General features: G+C 51.0%; 1 protein-coding gene across 1 annotated transcript in view; it reads left to right on the top strand.

Moving 5' to 3' along the window:
- Positions 1-10,971: 10,971 nt before the first annotated feature.
- Positions 10,972-21,629, top strand: part of Glp1r (glucagon-like peptide 1 receptor) — a 39,526-nt gene continuing 28,868 nt past the window's right edge. The window contains exons 1-8 of the mRNA XM_013029567.1: positions 10,972-11,112; positions 11,475-11,673; positions 13,621-13,811; positions 15,847-15,933; positions 16,660-16,744; positions 17,358-17,443; positions 18,069-18,245; positions 19,682-19,805. Of these exons, the coding sequence (XP_012885021.1) occupies positions 10,972-11,112; positions 11,475-11,673; positions 13,621-13,811; positions 15,847-15,933; positions 16,660-16,744; positions 17,358-17,443; positions 18,069-18,245; positions 19,682-19,805 (1,090 nt within the window). The remainder of the gene's footprint in view (positions 11,113-11,474; positions 11,674-13,620; positions 13,812-15,846; positions 15,934-16,659; positions 16,745-17,357; positions 17,444-18,068; positions 18,246-19,681; positions 19,806-21,629) is intronic.

The raw sequence follows: 21,629 nt of genomic DNA, 5'->3' as shown, positions 1-21,629 counted from the left end.
AGTGGCGCTGTGGGGGAGACTCAGCCCTGTGTCTCTCCTCCCTACTGACTGCTCTCGTACTCTTTCTCAATTAAAAAGTTTACAGCCTCCTGTTGCCTGGGTTATTTCTTCCTCTCATATCAGTATTCAAAACGATGACTTTTGAATTCATGCTTTCGATTCCAGGAAGTCTCGTTTTGTTATCATTACTTTTTAAATCTGAAGTCCTATTTTCATGTTTGAACACTGGAAAGTTTAAATGTTAGAAAGCCAAAACAAGTCTTAAGCAGATATACCTTAAAAGGAGCCCAGGCTGAATGTTGGTGACTCGTGCCTATAATTCTAGGTATTTAGGAGGCTGAAATCCAGAGGATCAAGGCTTAAAGCTAACCAAGGCAGAAAAGTCTGAAAGACTCCATCTCAAGTAAACCAGTCAAATGTCAGACTGGAGATGTGACTCAAGTAGAACACCATGGTAAAACATCATTCATGAGCAAGAAAGCTAAGAGAAAGCTCAAGGCCATGAGTTTAAACCCCAGTATTAGCACTAAAGAGAGAGGGGGGTGGGAGAGGGAGGTAAAGAGGAAGAGAGAGAGAGAAAGAAAGTAGATAAAACTTTTCTTTGCAATGAGTGCTTTCCCTTGTATGAAATCCACCCATGCCTGGGTTTATGCTGATGTGTATCCTTGGCTCTTTTGAGTTTTCTCATTGCCCAGAGCTCATAAAATGGGACCTGGAGGTTCAGGCCAGAGCCCCACAAGTACTATAGCAAGGGGGTGGTGTGAGGTGTGAAGTGTTTACAACAGGAAGTCCATTGGGATTCCTTGTAATTTATTTTACATTTACTTACTATTTTATTTTTGTAGGACCTTTGAGGCCCAGGGAACTGGAGCTCCTTGCTCTCCCTGCCGGCCAGTTTCCCCGGGAGATAATGAAACACATTTCTAGGCAGCAACTGGAAAAGCAACAAAACAAACTCTGTCAACGTGAAATTAGGTTACAAGCTGAATGTCTTCAAAAGCAGAGTCTTTTAGAAGTGAAGCTATTTCTTACTCTGTAGTTGGTCTGAAACTCGGTTTGAACCTTTATTTCCTGCTAAAGGAAATGGTCAATTTGACAAAGCAGACAGGATCTTCTCCCGAGCGCCCCGGCCCTTCAGGATAGCCAGGAAGCCCTGGATCCACGCTCTTCTCGCCTGGGCTTTCACCTGCCCCCAGCCAAGCCCCCAGGCTCCATTCTCTCTGCTCTGAAAGATAGGAAGTGTCCCAACATGCCCTGCTCTTCTCTCACCTTCTGTCATTCTGATCAGACATCAGACACTCTGTTGGTAAGTAAACTTTGATGGCCCACAAATAGCCCAGGGGAGACTCAAGAAGTCTTGTGTGTTTTCAAAACATTGAAAACAGGTACGAAATGCAAATAGTAGCCAGTCATGGCCTCTGGTATGCCCCCTATTCAACATCAAAGCCATACAACTAATAATAATAATAATGCCCACATGTTTTGACACTTCCCATAACCAATGCATACATTGAGGCTCAAGTGGTATTCTCTGGGAAAGACTGCCCTCCTAAAATGGGGGCTAGAATTTGGAATCACCTGCCTGTCTGGGTGGGCACATGGGAGCAAATCCACCTGGCATTAATAACAAACCAATTGGTTCCAAAATTAAATACATGCTGGTCTCTAAAGCAGTTGAAGGCAGTTCCATGGAGATCGGAGGTTGCAGGAGATTTTTAGAGAAAAGTAGCTGGATTCCGTGTTCTCTAATGACTTGAACATCTGAGGTGGGGACGGGGGAGGAAATGGGGAAGAAACAGTTAAGAGATGAACCTAGCAAAGCTCGTTGATCAGTTTAAAACCGCCTAAGTACCACTTCCTGGGAGCTCTGCTGTGACTGAGTATGTTACTCTGAGTTGACAGAGGGAGCCGAGCACCGAGGCCCAGCCCGGGTGGTCACCTGTCCCCAAGGCAGTGACCCCAAATGGGCGTTTATGAGGTGTATTTCCCAGTGATCTGCCAGAGCTGGTGGGGTCCCAGCTCTGCTTTCTTCGGCTGGGTTTAGTAAATGGTTTCCTTACACATTTGGAGCCATTAAACTTCCATAAACACATAACCATTTTCTCTGCAAAATTGTTGCTGTCACTAATTACACAATTTGCTGCACTCGAGTGAGGGAGCCCCGGGCGGATCCAAGGACGGAGGCCGAGGAGGTCTCGGCCCTGAGCTGGGAGGCGCATGCGAGGTCTCGCCCTTGAGCTGGGAGGCGCACGGCATGCGCTCTTTTTCCTTCCTGGCAGCCGTCCACATCTTCAAATTTTGATGTCTGCGAAATGAGCGATGAGATTTATTCCATCATTGACTTCAAACGTTTCTTTACTTTGGACTTTATGTAAAAATAAGAAAAGTGCCTGGGGGGACGGCCTCTCAGAAGGCCTGGGCTTGGCTGTGTGGTGGACACCTCAGGTGAATGGAGGTCGAACCCCATTAAGACTTGGTGACAGTGCTCTAAGGAAGGGCTCAGCAGGAGGAATGTCCAGAGATGGAATCTTGAGGAAGTTTCTCTCACCTGGAAAACACCAGAGTCTTCTGGGTTGGTCCAAAGATAAAACTGCCTGCCTGCCCTTTTGTCGTGATCTGTCTCTCCCAGTAGGACTGTTTGTTACTCCTTGAATGCCACGTGTACTTTTTACCCTTGTGCTATTGCCTTAATACACACAAAATCCCCTACTCGGGAAGCTGAGACCTGAGGATCATGGTTTGAAGCCTGCCTGGCAGAAAAGTCCTTGTGAGACTCCTTATCTCCAATTAATCACTCAAGAGCTGTAAGTGGCTCAAGTGGTAGGCCACTAGGCTAGCCTTGAGCACCGAGAGGCTTAGGGACAGCACTCAGGCCCTGAGTTCAAGCCCCATGTCTGACAAAAAACAATCCCTCTTGTGTAGAACACCTGAAATCTCTGTATCTCACCAGAGGGTTTATTGGTTCTCCCAATAAGCTCTTTCCTGCCTGAACCAAGCCGTGGTCTCCTTCTGGCAGTCCTTACAGGTAGCAGGAGCCCAACAGCATATGTCCATGCAAAGTTGTACATGGGAGTGATCGTAGGAGCTCTGTTTTCAGTGGCTGTTACCAACAGCCAGCAAGCTCAATGTCCATGCACCGGGGAGTGTGGTGTTCGCCGACAGTAGGATAGAACTCGGTACAAGAAGAAACATTAAAGAAGTGTTAAAATGCATTGAACATGGGTGAGTCCCAAAATAATTAAGCTGAGGGAAAAAAGTCAGACTCCCTCTCCCCATATGAAATTGTTTTTAAAAATAGCAAAACAACCTATAGCAAGAGAAAACAGCTCAGGGGGTTTCTGGGAAGAGAGAATAGGAGACAGTTACAAAGAAGCCGGCAGTGCTGCGGGGCGGGGGGGGGGGGGTCATTCTCTTGATGATGCTGAGAAAAGAGGAGGGAGAAGAGGAAGAGGAAGAAAGAGAAAGGGAAGAGGAAAGAAAAAGTGAAAGTGTAGCCAGTTGCCAAGTCTGTAATCCTAGCTGCTGAGGAGGCTGAGATCTAAAATGAGTATGTCCATTTGCAGGGGCGTTGTTCAGCCCTAGAGGCCCGGGGGAGGGGAGCGCCGGGGGAGGGGAGCATGGGGGAGGGGAGCACCGGGGGAGGGGAGCGCCGAGTCTACCTTTGGCAGTACTCATACCAACCGCTGCACAAGTACCCTGGGTGCTGTGGAGTCAAGAGTTGCCACAGGACTCAGGTGAGAAGGGAGACCTGAGCTTCCTCAAGCAGCGGCGCCAGACCCTCGGGGGAACTCGAAACAGACGTGAGCCTCCACCACCCTTCCTTTAACCTCTGACACAGTCTTCAGCACTGAGGCTTTTGACAGCTGAAAGAGAAAATTTGTCAGCCGGGAAGCATTTGCTGTAGACAAGGTTCTGCCGTGATACCGACTCCCAAATTTATCTCTTGCCCTCTTGCTTGAATGTCAGGCTTGTATATCCAGCTGTTTGTGGAACATCTGAACTGATCGCTCGAATTCAAGATAACCGGAGCATCCTTGTTGCCTAAGACCGGCTCTGTTGGTCGTCGTCTCCATCCAGCGAATGTCTATGGTACAACTCAAACTGCCTACTTATACTTAATGAAGAGACTTCCTGGGTTAGGAACTGTTATTTTAGTTTGTTTAGTGGTTTGGTTTTGGCTTTTCCTGTTAATTCATCTGTAAGTATCTGACATGCTGGCTTCCCTGAAAATCTCCCAAGAAATGGAAGCAAAAGGAGGCCTGGAAATTTGGATTTTGTTTGGTCCAGAAAGCAGATTGTTAATCACCTGCAATAGCCTGGCTTTGAGTCCCAGTTCCACCATTTACTACTATGCAACTAGGCCACTTACTTGGTTTCTAGAAGATTCAGGTCTGTGCAGAAAAAATAATGGTTTTATCAGTATCAATCTAAGAGGAAGGGCATAAGGCAGAATAAATGTAGTCATTGGTATTGAGTAATCACTCAACAGACTACTGGCCATTCCTCTTTATCTCAGGATTTCTTTTTTTTTTTTTAACTGTATTTTTTTTTTGTCTTTTCTTTTTTGGTACTGGGGATCGAACACAGGACGTTGCACTTGCTAGGCAAGTGCTTTGCCACTGAGCTACATCCCAGCCCTATCTCAGGATTTCTTGAGTTAAGAAGAAGGCAAAAACATGGGGCCTGAGATATGGCTCAAATGCTAGAGCACCAGCCAAGCAAGCAAGCTGAGTGAGTTTGAGGTCCTGAGTTCAAACCCCAATATCACCAAATAAAGAGATAAGTTAAAAATTGAAATTGTAGCTGGGTGCCAGCCTAGAATCCTAGCTACTCAGGAGGCTGAGATCTGAGGATCACAGTTCAAAGCCAGCCCGGGCAGGAAAGTCCATGAAACTCTTATCTCCAGTAAACCACCAGAAAACTGGAAGTGGTGCTATGGCTCAAGTGGCAGAGTGCTAGCCTTGAGGTGAAGAGCTGAGAGGCAGCGCCAGGCCCAGAGTTCAAGCCTACACCCAAGAAGAAGAAGAAGAAGAAGAAGAGGAGGAAGAGGAGGAGGAGGAGGAAGAAGAAATAATAATTGTGGGCTGGGAATGTGGCTTGAGTGTTTGCCTAGCATGCATGAAGCTCTGAGTTCAATTCCTCAGTACCACATAAACAGAAAAAGTCAGAAGTGGTGCTGTGGCTCAAGTGGTAGAGTGCTAGCCTTGAGCAAAAAAAGCTCAGGGACAGTGCCTAGGCCCTGAGTTCAAGCCCCAGGATTAGCAAAACAACAACAACAAATTGATTTGGCCAAAGAAATTCTGAAATTCACAAAGAGAAATATATAAAATATTCACTGAAGAACTGAAATGGAAAATGGTCATTGTTTCATAAATTGGAGCCACACTTCCTAATTCTTGCTTAATTCTTCCATTAATTCAACATGTACTAACTGGGCAAGTGCTATATGACAAGCAATGCAATGTTCTAAATGCTGGGGGAGGGCATCAACAAAACAGAACTGCCTGTCCTGCAGCCAGCCTAATTGTGGGCTAGGTGTTAAACAAGTTACACTTCAGGTTAGAGAGGAGATGATTTGTATGAGGGTTTTTTTTTTAATTTTTTGTTTTTTTTGTGTGTGTGGGTATGTGTGTGCTGGTCCTGGAGCTTGAACTAAGGGCCTGGGCACTGTCCCTGAGCTTTTTTTGCTCAAGGTTGGCACTCTACCACTTGAGCCATAGCTCCACTTCCAGCTTTTTGCTGGTTAATTGGAATTAAGAGTCTTACCAACTTTTCTGTGTGACCTGGCTTCAAACTACAATCCAGCAGCTTGAATAAAAAAGCTAAGGGACAGGGCCCAGGTCCTGAGTTCAAGCCCTAGTAATAACCAAAACCAAAAATAAAAACAACCCCCCCCTCAAGAAAACAAAAACCAATACAACACAGAAACAATGAACCAAAGCCCTGGAAGCTCAGTAATACCTTTGCCTCCCGATGTGACCGCTTGAGAATGGAGGAAGCCACGGCTGCCCTGGGTTAACCACAGGAACTGTCACACAAATAGCCTTCTGCTGCTGTTCTTAAGGCCATTTGGACCCATTCGCTAGAGATGTGGCCACATCCCACTGTGGTCTGTACTTGAAGGAGCCCTCACGCACTACATACAGGCCACACACAAGTAGGGCTGAAGAAACGTGTATTTATTTTATTTCGTTAAAGCGAGAGGAAGTTTCCATTTTATTTTATTCTATCTTATTCTGTTCCTTATTTTAGTCTATTAAAATGTGAAGAGGTTCCCATTTTATTTGTATCTATTTTTCACCCATGCCAAGAATTGAACCCAGGACCTTGTACATGCTCGGCAAGCACCCTGTCACTAAACTCATGTTTAGCCTCCTATACCCATTTTAGATTGAACTCCAGAGGAAAAAAAGCAATCAGGATGTGTGAATCAGGAAAACCAGATTTCTTATCTGAGCTTCCTTGGTTAATGTTATATCGGAATTGGATTGTGAGATACAGAGAAGCCACATATTGAAGGGTTCAATTGGGAGTCTTCATTATAAAGCCGGCCACTGTGAGTGGACTCATGTTCCTCCAAAACTTGCAGCCTCGAATGCACTCAATACTGTTAGGAAACTGAGACATGAGGGTGGTAAAGAAAGAGCAGAAAAACAACTTCAATAAACCAGATCGACATTATTGGAGAGCTGAAGAGGGACACCGTGGTGACCTGAGGAAGTCAGGAGACATAACGCAAGACACAAAATGGCAGCCAAGGTCCAGGGGTCTAAACAGGGTCATGGTCAAGGGGTGGGGAGTTCAAAGTCAACAGTAAGGGTCTGACAAGTCCGAGTCCCCACCCAGCTTCTTGGAATTCAGGCACACCCATCACCTGAGGGTGGGGTGGGGTTTCAGAAAGTCCCTATCATCTGCCAAGATGGCACCAGCATCCATATTACACCTACCTAGCCTTAAGCAGACCACAACATATCTTTGAGCCTCAGTTTCCTTTCCTATAAAATGGGGAAAATGTTAGGGCACGTCATGGGGTCGGTCATTGTAAAGGTCTAATTAGACAATGACCTGTCATATGGAAAGCGCTCAACACACACTCCTTTTCAATGATTATTTTCATCTAGACAAATACAAACGAGGATGAACGATTAAATATTCCCACTGTAGAACTCTGCCTCCTTCAGAATGGTCATTAAATTTGTCCCTTCCCAACCTCTGTCAGCTACACAGCTGACCCCAGAATCCTGCCTTTTATTCCTGCCAGTCCTGGAGGCCCACGATTGGCCCCACTCTTCTTGGTGCCTCTCAACACTGTAGATGTCTTTGTTCCTCTGTCCACTCATCTCCCAGCTAGGGGCCAGTCAGCTTCATGCAAACTATGTTCATGCCAAGTTTGCAGATGTAGAAATGGATCGGCTACAAGGGTCCAGATGAACAAAAAGTGCCGTCATACAGTTGTTATACTGGAATTTGATCAGCAAGAGAGAGAAGCCACACTTTAAGAATTCCAGTTGGGGGCTGGGAAGGTGGCTCAGTGGTAGAGTGCTTGCCTTGCATGCATGAGGCCCTGGGTTCAATTTCTCAGCACACATAAGCAAAAAAGAAAAAAAAGCCGGAAGTGGCGCTGTGGCTCAAGTGGTAGAGCGCTAACCTTGAGCTGAAGAGCTGAGGGACAGAGTCCAGGCCCAGAGTTCAGGCCCCATGACCAGACAAAAAAAAAAGAAAAAAAGAATTCCACGTGCTGATCATGTGATCCAAATGCCCTGTCGATGTGGCGATCACGTGATCGAAGTGCCCTGTCCACGAGCTGATCACATGATCAAAATACCCTGTCCACATGGCGATCACATGATCATAGTGCCCTGTCCAATGCCTAAAAAGCCCTACCCACGTGCTGATCATGTGATCCAAATGCCCTGTCCACGTGCTGATCATGTGATCCAAATGCCCTGTCCACGTGCCTAAAAAGCCCTGTCTGCGTGCTGATCAGGTGACCCAAATGCCCTCTCCATGTGGCGATCACATGATCAAAGTGCCCTCTCCATGTGGCGATCATGTGATCAAAGTGCCCTGTCCACGTGGTGATCACGTGATCAAAGTGCCCTCTCCATGTGCCTAAATAGCCCTAGCACATGCTGATCACGTGACCCAAATGCCGTGTCCACGCGCTGATCACGTGATCAAAATGCCCTGTCCACATGGCAATCACGTGAACAAAGTGCCCTGGCACGTGCCTAAAAAGCCCTGTCCACGTGCTGATTACGTGATCCAAATGCCCTGTCCATGTGGTGATCACATGACCAAAGTGCCCTGTCCTCGTGTCTAAAAAGCCCTGCTCACGTGCCGATCACGTGATCCAAAAGCCCTGTCCACGTGCCTAAAAAGCCCTGCTCACGTGCCGATCACGTGATCCAAAATCCCTGTCCACGTGGTGATCACGTGATCAAAGTGCCCTGTCCACGTGCCTAAAATGCCCTGTCCTCCAGTTGAACTGTTGCCCAGATTGCCTTGTCCAGGAGGTGATGACTTGATCAAATTGAGGTTTCCATGTGGGCTCTTGTGATCAAAGTGCCGTGTGCCTGTCATGTTCACATGACCTTAGAACATCAGTCCTCATATATGTGAAATTTAAGTTTTATGTTCAGGCCAGTGCAGTGGCTCTTGTCTGTAATCCCAGCTACTAGGAATTTGGAGATCCAGAAGAGGACAGTTTAAGACCACCTGGCCATAGAGCTAATGAGATTTGTTGAGATTCCTCATCTCAACAAATACCCTGGGCACAGGGGTGCACACCTGTCATCTCAGCTACAGAGGGGGATAAACAGAAGCATTGTAATCCTGGCCTGCCCAAACAAAAACACACGTCCACACTTGACCATTAAAATCGCTGAACATTCCCCTTCCTTCCTGTCTTAGCTGTCTAGAAACAGATAGAGAGATAGGGATTTGTGTGTAGGATTCCTGGAAGGAGCCCTTAGCTGTGGCTTCTGTGGGAGGCGGAGGTGGCAGTCAAGACAGGGAAGAGGCTGGAGCAAGCTGTGGGTGAGAACGGTCCTGCCGAGAGCCCATGGTTGGGGGGGGGGAGAAAGAGGGAATCTTTGTACGGAACACCCTCTTGTCTTCCTTTCTCCATATGTTCCTTTGCTTGCGCTTTTATATCCTTCCCAGAGATCCTTAACAACTTAATTGAGAATTATTTGTGGAAGTGGTGCTGTGGCTCAACTGGTAGAGCGCTTGCCTTGAGCTGAAGAGCAGGGACAGTGCTCAGGCCGAGTTCAAGCCCCATGACCGACAAAAGAGAGAGAGAGAGAGAGAGAGAGAGAGAGAGAGAATTATTTGTGACATCTGTTTACAGACTCCATATCTCTGAAATGCAGGGAACTTTCCAGAATGCCTGAAGTGACAAAAAAGAGGTCTGAGGGACATGTGAATTCTGTTTCTACTGAGAGGCTAGAAAGAAAGGGAAGTCTCTGCTCCATGGAGACCCCGGACTGAGCTGAGTTACAGGAATAAATTTTTGTTGTTGTTGGTGGTGGTTGTGGGGCTTGAACTCTGGGCTTGGGCGCTGACCCTCAGCTCTTCAGCTCAAGTGCTCTACCACTTGAGCCAGCGGGCCACTTCCAGGAATCAACAAAGACAACTAAAATCTGGAAGCCTCCGTTCTTGACTGCTAAATCACTTCTGAATTTTGGAACGCGAGAGCTGCGCTTTACCTTAGGAGAAATCACCTGTGTACCTGGAGAAAGCTGCTGGCTTACCTCTGTCCTCCGGCATTGGGCCCCGCCCTGCAACACCAAGTCTCAGCTGACATCATTGTCTTCCGTGATGACTGTCAACCCTTTGGAGTAGCGTTCAAGGAAAGAAAAGGTTCTTCATCTACTCCCAAATCAATATGAATTCCTTCCAGAATCTGTTGGTTTACAGATTACCTTAGGACCATTTCATTCTCCCTGAAAGTTGCTTGGGAGGCAGGGAGGGGCTCCGGCTCCCGTCCCTCTAGGACCAGTGAGATCCCCTGGCCTGGTGTGTGAGGGGAGAGGGGGGGGGGGTCACTGGGTTTTATGGAACAGGGCAGCGGCTGCCTGGCTGCTGCACCCATTCTCTCGTGGAATGGGACTGATGAATGAATGAATTGATTTCCAGCCAAGAATCCTCATTTGACCTGGTGCCCAACATTCAATGCTTGAACCTCTACTTTCCTGGCCCCTTCTAGGCTTTTCTCCGGCCTTGTGTCTGTGAAAGCGGGTGGGGGGCTTTCTTCCTGTCTCCCAGTGTGAGTCCACGGGCATTTCTGTCTCTGGCAGCCCAGCATTTTCTGACAGGTGACCAGGGAAAAGGGCACCCATCATTTGTGGTTTCCATGAATGTCTTCCTGATTATGCAAGCCCGCTCTTCCCCATTATTCATCTCCTATTGTCCCCCGAATGAATGTCCAGTGTCCTGTCACGATAAAACCGGAAACACAGGTTGACAAATAGAAAAGGTACTTGTCTCTCTGTCTCTCTCTCTCCATCTGTCTGTCTCTCCCTCCCCATCTGTCTGTCTCTCCTGTCGATCTGTCTGACTGTCCTCTCTGTCTCTCCTCCCCCTCTCCAGCGGGAAGCTCGCCGGATGGTGTTTAAGCAAGACTGCTTCAGCTTTGTCTCTCAGCTGTGTCATCTCCTCTCTTGGGGAAGCAGTCTCTTTTCGTTTTTTTCCATGCTTGTGGAATTTTTTTTTTCGAGAACGGACTTGCTCTTTCTGCCGCATCTGCTTCCTCCGAAAGCACCAACTGCCACTGCCAGCAGTCCGCGGTGCCCGTCTCTGCTGGGTCTGGAGCCCACGTTCTCCCCAGGCCTCTCCTCTGCCCACAGAACCCTGGGTGGAGGCCCAGTGGGCCCGGGAAATGGACAGGGAAATGTGTTTGCTAGACCCTGCTTCTACCCCTGCCTCCCATGCCCACCTGCCCATCAGCCCTGGAAAGTTCTGGGGCCCATGCTGCAAGACAGCGTCTCCAGCCCTACGTGTCACACATCCCCCTGGGTGCTGCGTGTGAGCCTCTCCCCTCGCCTGCATTCCCCCAACCCTCGATTAGAGTCGTCCCAGCCCCCAGCATCTCTGAGACTCGACTGCCAGGTGATGTGCAGGTGTCAGCCCTGCCCAGCCCCAAGGAGCCCGGGCCGCACCCCACTCCATCCTCTGCATCCAGCCTGTGACGTAGATGTCTCGAGGTCAATTTATGTATTAATTTGTCACTTGCTGCATAATATTTAGCACCGCGATTAAAAAAAAACCCACAACAAATAAGCCAATCCTATGAGGAATTGATTTTCCCTTCCACATCTGTTCATGAAGACATAAATCTAAAGTTTTGCTACTTAAAAAGCCTTCAATGCAAATATAATCTAAAATTGCTAGGCTTTGAAGTTGGGCTTTTCTGTCAAAAGATGTTTATAGACCTGATCCCGGGAGCCTGGCTACTCATCTTCTGCCTCCAGGCTCCAAAAACATTGATCACCTTTGGAGATGGCCTCCGATTCATCGCGAGTCCACACGATGGGGTCGTGCGCCTCTTGCACACATCAGCTCTGTACCAGCCCTTGGGAGAGATGGGGAGGGTCCCGGAGCCCGAGAACCACAGCTCTGCAGAGAAGTCACCACCTGAGCCAGGAAGCTGGGTTTTGCCCCAGAGATGGGGTACTGGGCTAGTGCAGAGGCAAGGAGACTGGACTCTCCCTTGGGAAAGGAGAAGCTGAGCCATGAAGGATGGAAGGGATCTGATCAAAGGAAGTAAGGGGAAGAGCATCATGGAGAAGGAACAGCAGCAAAGGCAGGCTGGGAGAGAGTTTAGTTTGTCTGCAGCACAGGATATTTGAGGGGCGCAGCTAGGAAGAAAAGCTGCAAAGGTGCAAACGTGGGCCTGCAAATGTGGTGGGCCTGGCGGGACCATTCCAAAGCTCTTTGCACATGCACTAATTATCCCAAAACGAAGACCACCTGCTCGAAGGACCAGGGAGATTCTCAATGAGAACCAGAATGAGAACTCAGGCTTTCTCCCCCTGTGACCAGGGCCTTGGTCCTAAGCCACACTGGCAGATGGCAAGCTTGCTTCTTAGTGATTGATACAGTTGGGCTTTCTTAGTGTGCATGACATGGGATTTCGTTCCCTGTTTTTTCTTGTGTAATGGTACCACGTGGTAGACACTTCTGAGTACTCTGGTACGAGACACTGTCTTCCCAGAGGTCGATGTGGCATCAAAGATAGTCTTGGCAAAGCTGGCAGCGGTGTAGCAGTTATTAAGGTCTGCTGCCTGCTGCAGCTTCCTGGGCACAGGGGCCAGGACAGTGCCAAGAGCCAGGCAGGAGGTGGAAGATGGCAGGGCTGTACACACAGAGCTTGCTCCTCTTGTCTCCTGCCACCAGGATGGCAGAGATCCGGGCAGGCTGAGGGGTCTGCAGAGGGCAGCGGGCATCTCCTGAGATCACTCAGCACTCAGCACTTCACTGCTATTGTCCCTGATGGTAACAATTGCCTTGTACTTTGCCCGTTGGCCAGTGGTCTGACTTTTCATAAGCATGATCCAACCTTGAAGGCACCTTCAGAGAACACTCAGCCACCTCCGACCCCTGAATGAGAAGAAGCCAGATCTTCCACATCCTATTTTAGGGTCCTTGTCCTGATTGTATAATTCAGTACTGGGGACTCATTTCTTGGTTTAGATAATCTTCCCCAAGCTATGGTGGTCCCAGGCTTTGGCAATGGCCATAATCAAGACCCGCCAAACTGGTACTGACAAAGCCTCCCTCAGTGTCCCAGCCTCCCTCCAGGGACCTCCAGCCCCTCCCTCATCATCAGATTCCGCCATTCTCTCCGAGACATAATTATAGCTTGAACGTGAAGCATTCCCAACAGGCTTGTGCTGTTGAGGACTTGGCCTCCAGCTGGTGGTAATGTTTTGGGAAGTTCTAGAAACTTTAAGAGGTAGGGCCTGACTGGTCTTTGCTTGGTCTCCCTCCCCCTCTCCCTTTCCCTATTCCTCTCCTTGCTCCTTCCCTCCCTCTCTCCCTCTCCCTTCTTCCCTTCCCCCCCTCCTCCCTAAAGTGTGTTTTGTCACAGCAACAAGAAAGCTAACAGTTTACAGATGTGTTTGTGAGTTTTTCACTTCCCCAAATAGGGCAGTTTTTCACTGCCCTATTTGGAGGTAATTCTGTGGGCCAGCTCCCCTGCAGGGCTCCCCAGGGAGCCCCGGGTGGTGGCATCGGACATCTGAGCCATTAGGTGCTGTGGCTGCTCATCAGCTCTGTTTGCCATCCCATTTGGCAAATGACCCAGAAATCAGAACTCGCGTATACTGGGAGTGAGGGCTTTTAGGCCAGGGAAGGAAATGATTCTTGAGCTAGCCTCGTGAGGAGAGAGGGCAAGGTAGATGACATCCCTGGGAAATGACCGCTCCTGGGCAGTGGCACAGGTCCAGAGGAGGCAGCACAGCGGTCAGCCCAGTACAACAGAGTGAGGCCTGGAGCCTCCCCACAGCCACAGGCCAGCCTTCAGTCATGGCGGGAGATGACGCCACAAGCCGGATGGGACTGGGGAAGGGCTGGGAACACTCTCAGGGCTGCGCTCCTGTCTCGAGACACCCACAGGGTCCGTCCTGGGGCCTTCCTGGGTCCTGGGCATGACAATACGGAGCCCACGCTGGGATCCCAGTGGTGCTCTGCTCTTCTGTCTCGTGCCTGACATCTTTGACTTAGAAGGGAGCGAGTGGATCATCAAATGCCTGCTGAGAGGAGGCAATTTTGTGCCTCCTGTGTGTGGCCGGTGGGCAGCGGAGAGGGTAGGGGGGCCCAGGAGGCTCTGAGATGAGAATTCTCCTGAGGTTGGGGTCCTGCCTGCCCAGAGGGCTCATCTCTCCTCCACTTGGGGGACCCTGATCAAGACAGTGGCCCAGCCTTGTAGGTAAACCATGCTTTCTGAAGACCAGGGATGGTCCTCCTCCACTCCCAGAGCCAGAGTCATTCTGTTCAGAGAAAATTCTGGTGCCTCGCTGGCCCTGTTTCCTCTCTGGGCAGGTTGGAGGGGAGCAGCGAGGGTCTGGGTGGAGAAGGCCGCTGGCCGGGGTGGGGGCCGGGGGGGCTAGCACACTGGAGTGAGGAAATCTCTCATTTCTGACTCAGGATGATGTTGGCTCCTTTCTCATTTTGGTCACAGTGGGTTTCCTCGCCACGACGGAGGAGCTCAAAAGCTACGCGGGAAGAAGGCCCTGTGGGACTCTTCTTCTTTTCATTTGATTTCTGGATGGACTTTGTCACACTTTCTCTTTCCCCACAGGAGCTTTAATTCCATGAAGGGTCAGTGTGAGCTGTCAGTAGCAACCCCTGCCCAGAAACCCACGTCCTTTCCAGAGAAAAAGGCAGATGCGTGGGGACCCCTGGGGATGAGGGACGGCAAGGGACAGCTCGCTTGACAACTGAGTCAGGGCCACACAGAATCCCAGAATCCCCTTTCTGATGCTGTGGTCCTTCGAGTTGGAAGACCCAGGGGAGAAAGCCCCTTGGTGTCGCCATGGGCTAGCCAGCCTTGATCTCAGACAGGCCCGGGGATCCTGCCAGCTGTGGTCTGCAGGGCACATTAACTTCAGGGACAGCTGGTTCCCAAATTTCAGTGGCTTAACAGGCTGCAACCCAAACCACCACAGGAGGCTCTGCCCTACACCATCATTCAAGGGTTAAAAGGCCCCTTCTGTCGGTCCTGTGGCTCCTCCCACCTTCTGGAGCTGGGCATCCTCTAGTGATCTGCTGTGTCTCACACAGAAGAGGGCCAGGACGGCTCCGTGTGAGGTTTTAGGGGCCCGGCCTGGAGGTGGTTCCATCACTTTCCTCCAAGTTCCACTGGTCACACGTAATGCGCCAAGAAAGACTAAAATAGATGGCTGAAAGAGCCAGGCGCTGATGGCTCACATCTGTAATCCTAGCTGCTCAGGAGGCTGAGATCTGAGGTTTGCAGTTGAAAGCCAGTCCAGGCAGGAAAGTCTGTGAGACTCCTCAATGAACCCCCAGAAAACCAGAAGTGGTTCTGTAGCTCAAAGTGATAGCACCCAGGCCCTGAATTCAAGCCCTACGACTGGAGGGGGGAAAAGATGGCTTTGGCTTGTTTTCTGGGTGAAAGTGTCTCCCTCCAAAATTTTGTCCTAACTCTCAGTACCCCAGAGTGCAATCTGGTTTGGAAACAGTAACTAATCTAACTGGAGGTTTTACAGAGAGGGAAAATTGGATACTGAAGAATACACAGGGAAGACAACACAAAGACCCAGGGAGAATGTCACCCACAAATCACGGAGCACCCCAGGCTGCCAGAAGCTAGGAGAGAATCCCTCCCGGAGAAGATGCCATTATGGGCTTGTTACTTACCTGTTCTCTGCATCACCATCTTTTATTTGTAAAACTGGGATTATTCTCAGATGGAACTAGCTCTGTCAGCACTGTAATCTCAGCCTTTGAGGCTCCGGAATGCTGAGACTGTGTCTGTTGGCCACCTCGTTTCTAAGACTTGGTTACCTTCCCGGTTGTCCCCCATCGGTAAAATACATGGTGGGTTTGTGACATCCGGGAAGCTGCCAGCCCACTGCGGCCCCAGCCCTGGTCAAAGAGGGACAAAAACAGAAACCAGCCTCCCAATAGCAGCTTTCTGCCACATGGATGTGCTGAGCCCTAAGCCTTTCCTGGGACATCTGTCAACGTCTCCCTACTCCTGACACTAATCCTTCCAGAAAGAAAGAGAGAGAGGGTCCCAGGCATTTCAGGCTCCAGTCCTGAGGAGGAGAAGGGGATCTGTGCTGCTCCCACCTCGCTGTTTCTTCTCTCCTGGTCCAGAACTGCCGGAGCGCTGCCGGCACCTTCCTAAGGGACCTCAGACATTCCAGCCCCTCGTGCTGTGGGACTCGGGTCCCTCCTCGTAAGGTGAGTGTCCTCCCACTGACTTTCCTGTCCACACAGGAGCCCGTTGGCAAGCGGTGCTGCGACATGGTGGAGACAGAGCGTGCTGCATCCCCTCAAGAGAGCAATAATCACCGGAGCTCAAGAGGCCGTAAATCCTGCCCGCCGACAGCCAGCGCTGGATGGGGCCCAGTCCCTGGCAAAGGTGGCTGGCATTGGGAACGGGTTGCAGCCAGGGTTACCAAGGGGGAAGGGTTCCCAGGCCTGGCGGGGATCTGCTAGATCTAGAAAGTCTGACCTTGTAGACCTGAGGTGCCAGGCAGCAGCCACCTGCACAGCAAGGGGCGCTGAGCTGACTCGTCTGGGCCTTGGCGGCTGTACCTCCGCCTGGCTGAGACCTGGCCCAGCTAAAGCTGCCATTCGAGGAGGAGTTCATCCAGGCCAGGCTCTGGCCAGGGCCTGTCTCTGTGAAATCCTCCTTCTGCCTGGTCAGTGTGGCTGTGGGGTCCGTGGGTGAGTGAGGCTTCGGGTGGGTTCACATCTCACTTCTCTTGGGCTACCTCAAGCCGTTGTGGGCTTGTTACTGCATCACCAGCTTTCATTTGTAAAACTGGGACTATTCAAAACAATCCCACTTTACAAGCCAGTGTTGTGTGGGTCAAGTTGCAGAGGGCAGGGATGGTGCTCTGAGAAGAGAAGCAGGAGGCAGAGAGTCAAAGACCTTGTCCACAAGGGCCTGCGTCTTCCCAGGTCAGGCTCTCTGCAAGGGCTGCAGCAGCTGGGCTCTCCCGGCTCCGGGAGGCTGCCGAAGACCCTGCCTTCTGCCAGAGGCCGGGTGAGGGCGCTAGTGAGCAGTAAAGAAGTGACACACAAGTGACAAGCAAGTGCTCAGAGATGCTGGCCCTCATCATGATACCCATGCTATGGATCATGAGTTCTATAGATCCTTCTAGATCTAGCCGATCCCCTGCCAGACCTGGGAACCCTTCCCCCTGGTAACCCTGGCTACTTCCCAGTCTCAAAGCCAGCCACCTTTGCCAGGTGCGGAGCCCTGTCCAGCACTGGCTGTCGGTGAAGATTGATGGTTTAGTGACACTGAAGAGCCTACAAACACCTGAGGTGGATTTGAACCCATGACTCTACAATCCATACATGCCTGTGTGTGTTTATAACTATAGGCTACAAGGTGGTGACATTTTTTTCATCTCATCACTCAGAAGAGGGCTTCGACCTTGAACTTCAGGATACAAATGACTTTCCTAGGGAATCTGTCCCCTCTTCTTCCTCCCATCTCTATCCAAGTGAAAGAGCTGTCCTGCCCGACTGTATCTTCCCATGGAGAACAGACTTGCCTTGGACAGAGGTGGAGTGGGTGGGTGGCTACCTTTGAGCCTGCCCCCCCCCATGGTGGCAGCTGGTAGCAGCTTCCCCTCCTGGGTGCACACCAGCTGCCCCTGGTCCCATGTGTGAGCATACTCTGTGGAAGCTGGCGGGCCCGCACATGGGCTCCTTGAGAAACCTGAGCCTGAGGGAGGTAAGCAAGCCCCCCATGCTTGCTGTGGGGGAGGGAGCCCCTGGGAGGTACACCTGATATGGGCTGGGGGGCAGGGGGCGGGAGCCCTGAACCTCTGGGAGGGCTATAGATCCATTTGCCCATCAAGAGCTTCTTTCTCTACCAGCTTGGGGCAGGGCGTGGGATGCTGGGCCTGCTCTGAGAAGCAACTACTTTTTATTCCCGAATCCCATCCATAAGGTAGGGTTTAATAACTACTGGACTATAATATTTGATGAGACCAGACCACCAAGCTTCGATTAGTAGCTGTTGTTTCTGTCTCCATGGTTACTGCGAATACAGTTTAACTACAGGACTTCTGAACTCATAGGGAGTCATCCATCCTCTTACTCCGGGGAGCCTGAGCAAGGGGTTCTGCTAGCAGCATGCCGACAGAAAGCACACATGCCCAGTGCGTGCCTCGTCCCCTCTCCTGAGGTGGTTTTGGGCACCTATTGTGTGCCAGGCACTCACAAGCCGGTTGCACGGATGTGCCTCAATTGCAGTACACAGTTACAAAGCCCCTACTACATGCTCTCCTGGACAGAGCACAGCTGCAGGGACAGAACCTGGCCCCTGCCATGACTTGCTGTGCTTGTTTTTTGAGAGTCCTGAGCACCACGATGAGGGGTGCCGGGTGTCCACGCCATGGAGCTCAGCGATGCTGTGGCCACACTGCCGTCACTGCCTAGTTCCGCTGTGTCCCCACAGCCAGGACCCCCGGGAGCTAGGGGTTATGGAGGCCTTGACTAAATTGGGCCATCTCTACCCTGAGGCTCTGAATGTGAGGAAGCTAGGGGGCCCTGGATCCAGTGTTTAAAGGTGCTTCCCAGCACCCTGGCTGTTGTCAGGGCCACAGCCTGAAGTCATAGGTGGGCCCAGGAGAAGAAAGGTCTTCTGGAGAGAGGCTCTCTGAGCTGGATCTTGAAGCCTGAATAGGAACTCCAGCAGAAGGATGGTTCAGATGAAGAGGCCTGTGTGTGGGAACAGAGATGTGGGAGGAGGTACTTGCCAGAGGCCCTGGGTAAGAGGTAAGCAGGGGTGGATCCAAGAGGACACCTTGGAGCTGTGAGTCTGGAGGATTTGTTCCTAGGTAGTAGGGAACCAATGGATGGCCTTAGGGACAGGCTCAGAGAAGAGTGTGAGAAAGGAAATCCTCTAGGATTGTGATTTTAAAAAGGAAGAGCTGGTCGGGCGCCAGGGGCTCACGCCTGTCATCCTAGCTACTCAGAAGGCTGAGATCTAAGGATCGTGGTTTGAAGCCAGGCCAGGCAGAAATGTCTATGAGACTCTTATCTCTAATAAAGTACTCAGAAAAGCTCAGAAGTGGCACTGTGGCTCAAGTCGTAGAGTGCTAGCCTTGAGCACAGAGAGGCTCTCACCGAGCCCAGGCCCTGAATTCAAGCCCCAGGACCAGCAAAAATAAATAAGTGAACAGGAGAGCTGGAGGCAGGGTTCAAGCTGTAGAGCGCCTAGCCTAGCAAGTGGGAAGCCCTGAGTGGAAAGTCCAGTACTGGAAAGAAAAAAAAAATAAAAAGAAAGAAAGGAAAAGAGAAAGAACGGAACCTTCCACCTTGGAAGCTTACTTACTTTGCAAGCTGGGGAGGCAAACGCTCACAACCTTCTGACAGCTTCAAAAATGTTGTGGCTCAAGCAGGGCAGGGCACCATCACCCACACAAACAAAACAAGAGAGGCACTTGTTAGAGACAGCCCTGCTATGCTGAAATACAGCATCGGTTCCTCCCAGAGCCATGAGAGGGACAGAGGGAGAAGCTGGGACCACGTTTGCTGAGATCAGAGGTGGCATCAGGGGCACTGGATGCCCAGACTGGCCGCTCCACTCCTAGAGACCCTCCTAGGCCTTTGTCTTCAGCTGCATGCTCCCAGAAGCAGACCCTGGAGATGTAGATTGGGATACGTGGTCTCTCTGTATTTGGGGAGTGAGCCGGATAAACACGGCCCTCTGTTGTTGGAAAGGAAGCCACCTCGGGTATGTTACTGAGCAGGTGACTACTATAGGAATGTAGGGATGGCTAGGAGCCTGTAGTGGACAGTCCAGGCTATCCCAAGGATCCATCTGTGGCTGGCAGCTACCCTTAAGAATGCCTAGATTATACACACACACACACTTCTCACAACCAGAGAAGGCTCCCTGGCCGAGAGGTAGTGGCCTTTTCCGTGTCTGGAGTAACTCTGACACCATCTTCCATCATGACAGAGCCTGGCTCCATTCAGTAGAAACGGCAGAGCTGTGAATACCCTTGCTGTTTCTCCTTCCAGCGATGGAGCCCTCACTACCTCTCTGAAGGTGCGGGTGGACGCCACGTGTCTGGCACGTGCAGGTTTGCAATAAATATTTGTTCCATAAATGGAATTCTTGGGTTGATGAATTCATGGGGGAAAGCCCCAATTCTGTCCAAAAGTTTCCTCTCCTCTTCCTCCCTTTCCTCCCCATCCCTTACCCAGATGAGCAGAGCCTAGAAACCATTTTTCGCTAGCAATTTTTTGGGGTCTTCCTCTAGTAGAGAGTTGAGGTTTAAACATGATTTGTCTCCTCCAAACTCACATTGAAATTTCACCCCTGAGATAGAACCAGGTGGGACCTTGAATTGCTGATCAGGGCTCGGCCCTCATAACTGGTTCATGCAGGCGATGAATGGATCAGTGGGTGAACAGGTTAGTTTGAGAATGTGTCCACTATCAAGGCCATCTGGGCTTAGTGTATTGAGAACTCTCTGTGAGTCTGCCATGCAGAAAGGCCTTTCACCAAATGATAGCACACACCTGTAATCCCAGCCATATCTCCAGTTGTTGGTGAACCTCACGTTGGAGCAGAATTAGGAACCAGATCAAAACTCTTTTCTTAATGGCATGGACCCCGTTGGTGGCACTGTAATACTTAGATGTATCCACGACTGCCTGGAATAAAGGGAGTGCTTGCCAGCCTCCCTTGCAGCTAGCAGTGCCCTTATGACTAAGTTCTGACCAGTTGGTTCAGAATGGACCCGGCCACATTCAGGATATGTCAAGATGGGTAATCAGCTAGTCCCCCTATGGGTTCTTCCTGTTGGCTGGAGTTTGGATTTCATGACCGCTATAGATCATCAGGGAAAAGACTTGGACCAGAATATTGGAAGTTAGAGGATCTAGGGACCCCACTGATTAGGGATGGAGATGACAGACTAATTACCAGAGTGTGCACCGCACAGTCACTCACCAGAATCCGGGCTGAGCTGCCTGCCTTGGTGACCCTAAACACCTTGCTTATCCACACTGTCGTCGTGACACAAGACAAATCGGGATTGGACGAAGACACGGAGAGACACACAAGCCCCCGGCAGAGAGCAGGGGGTCTTTAAATACCTGAAGTGAGACTTGGACAGCATCTGCCGCCAGGAGAGGGCTTAGCTCCGTGAAGTAGCAACGCTGGGAGACTGCACTTATTAACACCCGCTACCAGGGCTGGAGTATCATCTCTCCAAGGGTGCCCAAGGCAAGCTTGGTCTCCAGGATGGAGCTGGGGGCCTGAGACATGAGCTGTGCACAGTTCTGTCACTTGCGGGTGTGAATGTGCTGACTCTAAGTGATTCACAGGAGGGGGGGGCGCTGGGGTGGGGGGGTCAGGGGGCCTCTCAGGAGGGGGGGTGCTTGTTGGAGAGGAGGATCTCTTGCTGAATGGAGTGGCCATCTCCCTTCTGGGGCTCAGACAGGTCCTGCTTTTCTCAAGACTTCGAGAAGTTCTGTTCTCTCCCTGGACGGCAACCCTTCCAAGCTCCATAGTTCACTTTGGACTGGTTCTGCCGGCCCCACCGCAGGTCCGGGGCTGGGCGCTGCCATCCACCCACCCACCCATCGGGGTTCCTTCCTGGGGGATCCCCTGTCCCACCGCACAGTCGAGGGGGGGAGGGAGCGGTGGGCTGAGACCCGGGCGGCCCGGGGGAAGATCGCAGCCCGGGGGGCGCGCGCTCCTCCGGTGTGACCTTGGGCCGGTCTCGTCCGCTCCCGGACCTCAGTTTCCTTTGGGGGGGGCGTCCTCCGCGTGGCTTTCCTTGGCGGGGTGCGGGCCCCGCCGGTCGCTGCCCTGCGCAGGTGGCCCGGGCCCCGCTCGCCCCTCTGCGCTTCCCAAACCTGAGCGGGGCCCCGCGGAGGAGCGCGGGACGCGGGGG

The sequence above is a fragment of the Dipodomys ordii genome, unplaced genomic scaffold (genome assembly GCF_000151885.1).
Source record: "Dipodomys ordii isolate 6190 unplaced genomic scaffold, Dord_2.0 Scaffold120, whole genome shotgun sequence".
NCBI classification, from domain to species: Eukaryota; Metazoa; Chordata; class Mammalia; order Rodentia; family Heteromyidae; genus Dipodomys; species Dipodomys ordii.
The sequence above is the reverse complement of the archived record's forward strand: the minus strand, read 5'-3'. Positions and strand labels throughout refer to the sequence as shown.